The following is an 8,175-nucleotide window of genomic DNA, read 5'->3' as shown; positions in this document are numbered from 1 at the left end:
GTGACTTTTTGTCAGAAAACAAGGAAGTAAAAAATGTTTTCCCACCCCTAATTTGCATATGCAAATTAGGGTTCGGTATTCGGCCGAATCCTTCGTGAAGGATTCGGGGGTTCGGCCGAATCCAAAAAAGTGGATTCGGTGCATCCCTAATGTGAATACACAAAAAAAACAATGGCACAGCCTTTACACATGGCTTGCTAGGACAAAAGGAGAGGGGTCACCAGACTTTTTCTTTAGAATAAAACAATTTAAATAATGGTATTTTCTGTATATATTTATAAATATCAATTTCAATAGATATCAGACTTTAGTGCATTGTTGTAGAAAAAAAAAATATTTTAGTGCAGTTTCCTCAAAAGTCTTCACCACAAAAAAAAACAAAACAAAAAGTCAGCGAATTTGCAGCCTTCTTACCGTATATAAAACATTTACTGCTCTCAAAAAAACTGAATCTATTTTTACAGGTGAAGTTGGGGGAGGGGGGGTGAAAGACATGCTACAGTATGAGAACATGGCAATTATTTTTTTGGCAAATAAATTAGAAAAATATGAAGACCATATTTTGAACAGAGAAGTACAATATGTTTCTGACTTAAAGCATATGAAATGCATAGCATTATATTTTTTCACATACAAGATAATGAATGGTCTTATAACCAGTTTTTTTTTTCTTTTTTTAAACTTCGACAGATAAGTAAAACAACCCCCGGAAAAAAAAAAAAAAACTTTACATTGACTGGGCTCAATGAAAAGCCCTTTTTTTTAAAAATCCTTCTGGAATTCTGTAACAGTTCAGTTCTCTCTGAATCCTGGAAAGATGGGTGAAAGGCAGCCTCATACTTCGGCTCCGAGTTCAAGCACACCCGTTTCAATCACAGCAACATATCTGTCCTCAATCTTAATCAGCAGGATTGTTTTGTCAATGTGGGACCTATTACAAGGGTCTCTGCTGCAAGGCACCCAGCGGTGAATTACCTGTTAGATCCAAAAGGAGACAACAGAGAGGGAGAGAGAAGGAAAGATCAAAGAGGAAGACTTAGAATTAGACATTTCCCGTGTCATAAAATAGAATGGACTATATTTCATTCTTTTCTCATTAGAGGTTATTGTTAAAATAGACACAACTAGGCATCTGGGATTAAAGCAGAATGATCATTACATTAGAAAAAGGAACAGATTTAAGCAGGAATGGATTCAGATGCGGCAGTTCATGGATTTCAGCACAGTCCAAATGTTTTTGATAAATTAGGGGGAAGCAGGTGAAATAAGAGGCAAGAAAAGCAACGGATGGCTTGCACTTCACGGTTAAATCCACCATGAGGTGCAGCGAGACTTAACTACTGGTGTACATTTAGCCTGACAGTGATGTGCCGAGAACACTTTAAACTGCACACGGCAATTGCACAATTCAGATGCAGTTGAACTGCAGACTTTCAGCTTTAATTCAGTGGGTTGAACAAAAAGATTGCATTAAAAAATTGTGGAACTAAAGACCATCACTTCATTTCATGGGCTCAAAAGTAATTGGACAAATTAAAAAACTGAAAATAAAATGTTCATTAACCAATACTTGGTTGGAAACCCTTTGCTGGCAATGACAGCCTGAAGTCTTGGCCATTCAACAATGTCCCACTTCTTTGCTTTAATAAACTCCTGGGTTGCTTTGGCTGTATATTTTGGCTCATTATGAGACGCCTCCCAATCAATGTGACTGAATTTAGCTGGATTTGAGCAGACAGTGTCTCTGAAGAGCTCACAATTCATTCTTGTGCTTCTGTCCTGTGTCACATGATGGATAAACACTAGTAGCAACTGTGCTATGCTTTGGATCATGAGCTGTTCCACGCCTTCTCCGTACTTTTTTCTTGCCATCATTCTGATAGAGGTTTATCTTGGTTTCATCTGTCCAAAGAATGTTTTTTCTAGAACTGTGCTGACTTTTTTAGATGTTTTTTTAGCAAAGTCCAATCTTGCCTTTCTATTCTTGATGCGAGTGGCTTGTACCTTGCAGTGCCCCCTCTGTATTTACTTTCATGCAGTCTTCTCTTTATGGTAGACTTGGATATGGAGACTACCTCCTGGAGACTGTTGTTCACTTGTTTGGCTCTTGTGAAGGGCTTTCTCTTCACCATGGAAATGATTCTGAGATCATCCACCACTGTTGTCTTCCATGGACGTCCAGGTCTTTTTGCGTTGCCGAGTTCACCAGTGATTTCTTTGTTTCTCAGGATGTACCAAACTGTAGATTTTGCAATTCCTAATATTGGAGCAATTTCTCGTTTTTTTTTTTTGCATCTTAAGGATGTCTTGTTTGACCACATGTCTGTTCCACATACAAGCCCCCCTCAAATCAACTCCAGGGCTTTTATCTGCTTCATTGATAATGACATAATGAAGGAATTGCCCCACCTGCCCATGAAATAGCATTTGAGTCAATGGTCCAATTACTTCTGAGCACTAAAATGAAGTGATTGTGTTAAAAAAGGCTTTAGTTCCTCACATTTTGTGCAATCTTTTTGTTCAACCCACTGAAATAAAGCTGAAAGTCTGCAGTTCAACTGCATCTGAGTTGTTTCATTTAAAATTCATTGTGGTCATGTACAGAACCAAAATGAGAAAAAAGTTGTCTCTGTCCAAAGATTTATGGGCCTAACTGTAGATATTTGAAGTCGAAATCAAACTACATCTCAAACTTGTAATCCCCATATAATAATGAAATTATGACAATTGTTACAAATAAAATGCAACTAAATGCTCAAATTTACTCACTGTCTTTATAAAGAAGCCCTTTTTTCTATTACTTGTAACCTTACTATCTGGGTGAAATAAAATTGCAAAAAAAAAAAAAAACTACCCCTTAAAAATAAACAAATAAGAAGAAATACTAGAAAAACTAGAAAAGTTGATCATTTTACTCTATAGTAGAAAAATAAACGACCCCTGACGCTATTCAGATACACAATGTCTTTCTTTTTATAAACAGAACTATTTGGGGGTTTCTGTACAGAACCTATGAGTGCTGTGTCTTTACCAATGTAATTATAGTCTTAAATATGGAAAATGAGCAAGAGAAACCCAATCAGTTATTGCCCTAAATTCTTCAGCAGACTGCCCCAAGTTCTGGTCATGTATTGGAAGGTGTGGGGGGTTGAGGACAACAACAAAGCCTGTAGCATACTCATCTAATAATGAGAGCTTGGATATGAAAAAAACCCATTTATTAAAACAACATTACAACATTTCCATCCAGTGGGAAGTCCATTATAGTAACTTTAACATTAATCATTTCAGGAAAAAGAATCTGTCAGGTACTTTCCCTCACTTTTATTAAAAAGTTCCACATGCAAATTTAAGATGACACAATTGTCCATGTCTGGAAATTTAATGCATGGGAAGAAAAAAAAAAAAAGCAATATATTTCAAAAACATGTTCTGAAAAGCCACCATTCTTTGGGATACGTTTACTGCTGGGGACTAACAGAAAAATATTTTCTCCCATGAAGATATTTATGGTAATCAGCCAAACCTACATGGCCTTCCATGCCTTCCTGAGGGCTCCAGTCTTTCCAGCTGTTCTTTCCAGCTTTTAGCCGCACCAGCTCATCAGGCCACTGCAGCTCCTTCCGTCTGGATATATTCACACCTTCAAGCACTTGGCTTGGATCCACAATCTATGGACCAAAACATACATTATTCTTTGGAGTAAAGAAATTGGTGTAAAATAGACACGTGTGCAATACATTACCCATAGACATTGTTTATATCATGAAATGCAGGTGTATATATTCACGTAAAAATATGCAAATAATCCATCCTAGTGCAAATTGTAATTAATTAAAGAGATCCTGTCATCAGACTATGTATATAGAAAACAATTAATTCTACCATTAAACTGTTATTCTTGAACAAAAAAATGCATTTTTGATAATATTGATGTTTAGGCAGTCATCTCGGTTCATTGTGCCTGATCCTGTGCTTTCATAAAGAGCCAGAACTTCACAATGGAACTGCTTTCAGATAAGCTATTGTTTCTCCTGTGCAAAGCAACTGAAGGAGCATCAGTTGGACTTGGGTGTTTTAATATTGAGTGCTATTCTCATATCTACCCCTAGGTGGGGCATTAAAGCATGTCTAGCAATGCAGCAGTTTTGATCATTGTTCTGTTGATAGGCTACTGGGGGGGGGAAGGGAGGGGAGTGATATCACTCCAACTTGCAGCGCAGCAGTGACTACAGTTTATGAAAGCACAAGTCACATTGCTGAGGGCACCTGGGAAATAAAAAAAACTTGTCTAGCCCCATGTTGAAATTAAATATAGAAAATACATCTGTTGGCATTTTTTTGAAATATTTCTGCTGGAAGAGCACTATTAACACACAAAACAGCCCAGGATAAACTGCCAGGGGAGGAATTCTTACTGTATATATAACAGTGTCTGGATTGTTTCTAAGTGTTTAAATGACTTTCTCCAAGAGCACGCTGTAAGGATCTTTGTCAGAGCCAAGCTGCTCATCATTATGAGGATCTTGGGTGGTCTGATCAGGCAATAGCATTTCTAGATCCCAGAAAGAATAGTGTATTTTGCCAAGTCTTTAAAGAATTGTAACTTCCAAAGGCTAACAGGTGTGCTTTTTTGGGATACTGTGGATCCAACTCTTGGCTCTTACAATTTTTTTTCAGATTTATCCAAAAACATTTATAAAAAAAAAGAAGATCGCACATTTCAGGATCAGTTCTCTATCTGCTCCCAAGAATGTTGGGCGACTAATATCCCCGAATTGCCTTCCCGCTGGCTAGAATCTAAATCGCCGGCAGGATGGCGTTCGTTTTCCAAAATCGCCCAGAAGTTTTCTAGTGAGGCAACTTCGGAAAACGAACTGCTCAGAGTGCCATTCAGCCGGTGATTTTGATTCTAGCCGGCGGGAGGGCAGTTCTGGAACATTAGTCATCCGAAGAAGAGGCGATTTGTCGCCGGACGACTAATCTCCCAGAATCACCACGTGTATCTCTGCCCTAATATTCCAGACAGGGAGGCTGAAATCTGGCTGCTAAAATACATGGGCCGAAAATCTGCCCCCAAGCAAGGAGAAGATGCTATTGCCAGCATAGGGGCTGATTGTGGCCTGGGCAGCAGATCGATTTCCTCGCCCCGTCTGGCAAAAGAAATGCAAAGTCTTTTCCAGGAATCAGTGACCCTTAAATCCTGAGAAGCTCAGTATTCGGAGAGAAGCGAAGGGAACACATGTGTGCCCTCAGCCTTTTCCCTCTTATTGGCTCAAAATCCTACAGTGATCTCTATACTGTTTTTTATTATGCACCACAGTGTCTGCGCTTTAAATGTATTCATAATAAGGAAAAGAGATGAAAAAGATTCCTGCACAATTAAACAGGCACTCACATTAACAAATGTTGGTTGAAAACAATAAACGGAACTTTTACCAACCTTATTAAATGCAAAGTTAAAATCCTTGAGCAATTTTCCTTTTATACTACTTAATTTCAAAAATAAACATCAAGTAATAGAGATAGAAAACACCTGATTTATGATCTAACTATTATTATGGAGACAGCCCAGGGTGATTGTTACATAAAGTATTGTGGATACAGACGAATATATTTAATCCCCACATATTTGTACAAAGTTGCCCTTGTCATAGGCTAGCCAAATGGTCTATAACTCAATTATACAGGTATGAGATCTCTTTTCCAGAATACTGTATGTGGGTGTGTGTAGATATATATTAATATACATATATCTTTCACGCAGTTGGGTGTGCAGTCTTGGGTGGAAATAAAGTTAAAGAATGTAACTTACAAGTATAGTCAGTGCTTACTGAAATGGAGAAAAATGAGGAGGGTCTAGAGGCCTGTTTGCTAAAAAAAAACCAAAAAAAAAAAAACCATTTTCTCTAGACATTACCTGTACTCTGTATACAACCTCTTCCTTTTTGGCTCTTGAATGAGTTGCTGGACTATAATTGCCACAGGATTGTGTTTCAGTGAGGTTATTGCCACCTTCTGTTCCCAAAAAGCCCACTAAGGCGTGTCTTTTGCATGCAGGGATGCTCTGGCTTGAGCTGCTGGAGGAAGGAAGGCCAACCAAAACGGCCTGTCCTGTGGGGTCGGTCTGGTTCACCATGGAAAGACGGGACTGAATGGATGAGGGGAGATTACGAAGCGATAGCTGGCTGGTAGAAGAGCGCCTACAAGGCACAAATCCTGTTGTGGATGTTCTTAGTGATGAGTGACGGCTGTTGTAGCAGTAAGATGATTGACTTGCTACAGATCCATGAGCTGGGGAATGTCTTACAAGGCTTGATTGCATGGAGTGGGAACTGTGACTGGTTCCTATACAGAAAAATCAGTTATGGTTTGTCAAAATGGGATTCGTAACACAAAAATGATCAATATGACCTACTGGTTACTTTTAAATGTACCTTAATATTTTAGACCGTATATACTCGAGTATAAGCCGACCCGAGTATAAGCCGAGATACCTAATTTTACCTACAAAAACTTATTGACTCGAGTATAAGCCTAGACACAACTACAGCCCTGTCTCCCAGCAGCGCACATTCCACCAAAGCGACCCCCCCAGCGATCAACCGGACTTCTTTGCAAAGTTGATGGTGACAGAGAATTGCCAAACCTATTACTGTGTGCATTGTCCCACTGTCCCACTACCATGTGCAGAGGGCGCTGTGTGATATTGCCATCACTGTTAATCTTTCCTATAACCAACAGAGGGCGCTGTGTGATATTGCAGTCACTGTTAATCTTTCATATAACCAACAGTGGGCGCTGTGTGATATTGCCATCACTGTTATTCTTTCATATAACCAACAGAGGGCGCACTGTTATTCTTTCATATAACCAACAGAGGGTGCTGTGTGATATTGCAGTCTCTCCCCAAGCGAACTGTTGGTATAGGAATGATTAAAAGTGACTGCAATCTCAGCTACTGCCCGCTGACTCGAGTATAAGCCGAGGTAGACTTTTTCAGCAGATTTTGGCTTATACTCGAGTATATACGGTAGGTTTTTGTCAGTATCACTATAATCTACATTTTTGGGTTTACAATTGTGAACTTTCCAGGAGTTGGTAATCCTTTGTTTTGCCTACCTAGTGTTGATGGATGAGGCATCCCCGGAGGCTGGAGTCGTGCATTCGGCACATGTCCTGTTCCAGCTGGGACACCAACTTGTGATACACTGCTCTGAGTTTCATTTGCATTTGGTGGATTGTTGCTATTTATGGAGGTCCCGCCTCCAGTGTCAGAGTCTTCAATATTTCCACCACTATTGCATCCTGCACCGCAACCTTTCCTTAACCTGAAAAATCAGAAAAAAGATCAACAGGGATACAAACCTGCCAAATAGTTAAACTATACACAGGTATATTTATAAAAAAAGATTTGTATCGATCATTTCTAACATATATATTAGTGGTGTGCGGGCCCGATACCCGTGGGTTGGGCGGGTTCAGGCCGACCTCGCACTCCTCTTCACCGGTGGCAGGCAGGTGTGGGTTGAGCTCTTCTACTGCTCTCCCCGCCCGCCACCTTCAAATGCCGGCTTCCGACTTTATAGCCACAGGCCTGCTCGCCCACCCCTTTTGCAACGTCATGGGTGGGTCGGCGCGGGTCTATAAAAGGAACCTGGATGCGGGCTGAGGTAGGGCGGGTTAGGGTCGGGAAAAAGCAGACCTGCACATCACCAATATATATGGTATTAGGAACATGTACATTGTAGTGTACAGTTAGCCTACAGATAAATGACAGCAAAGGAAATGGGCAGTTTAAGCAATGTCACCTTTAATACAAAAAAATGTTTCTTAAACCATGAAGCATATTCCCAATTAGCTTTCTATCAAATAACATAACAGGATATATGTGGGTTTATCTTTAATAACCCATTATCAGCACAACTCCTCACTGAGAAGGCTTAAAAGGGGAAGGTCACAATAAAATGTACCTTTAGTTATTGTATCTTTACTTGTTTAGAGGTTTTTAAATGTTTTAAAGTTAGTCTGGTGGGCAGGACTAAATTCCCTGGCAGCGGCACGGACATCAGAATGAAAAAGTTGCGCAGAATAGGACAATGTAGAACATATTAAAATGTGATTCAGTTTCCCCTTTAACAGCACACACATACCAATGCGCAGAGAAGACATATG

The 8,175-nt window shown here is 39.7% G+C and overlaps 1 protein-coding gene across 11 annotated transcripts in view; it reads right to left on the bottom strand.

The window, feature by feature from the left end:
* Positions 1-253: 253 nt before the first annotated feature.
* pcnx1.S (pecanex 1 S homeolog) overlaps positions 254-8,175 on the bottom strand; it is a 75,910-nt gene continuing 67,988 nt past the window's right edge. For all 11 annotated transcript variants that reach the window (XM_041574900.1, XM_041574901.1, XM_041574902.1 and 8 more), the window contains 4 exons: positions 7,123-7,331; positions 5,921-6,348; positions 3,531-3,671; positions 254-975 (listed from right to left, as the gene is read on the bottom strand). In XM_041574900.1, the coding sequence (XP_041430834.1) occupies positions 835-975; positions 3,531-3,671; positions 5,921-6,348; positions 7,123-7,331 (919 nt within the window). In that variant the 3' untranslated portion in view covers positions 254-834. The remainder of the gene's footprint in view (positions 976-3,530; positions 3,672-5,920; positions 6,349-7,122; positions 7,332-8,175) is intronic.

Source organism: Xenopus laevis, chromosome 8S (assembly GCF_017654675.1).
Source record: "Xenopus laevis strain J_2021 chromosome 8S, Xenopus_laevis_v10.1, whole genome shotgun sequence".
NCBI lineage: Eukaryota > Metazoa > Chordata > Amphibia > Anura > Pipidae > Xenopus > Xenopus laevis.
Note: the sequence above shows the minus strand (reverse complement) of the source record. Positions and strands in the feature narration are given on the sequence as shown.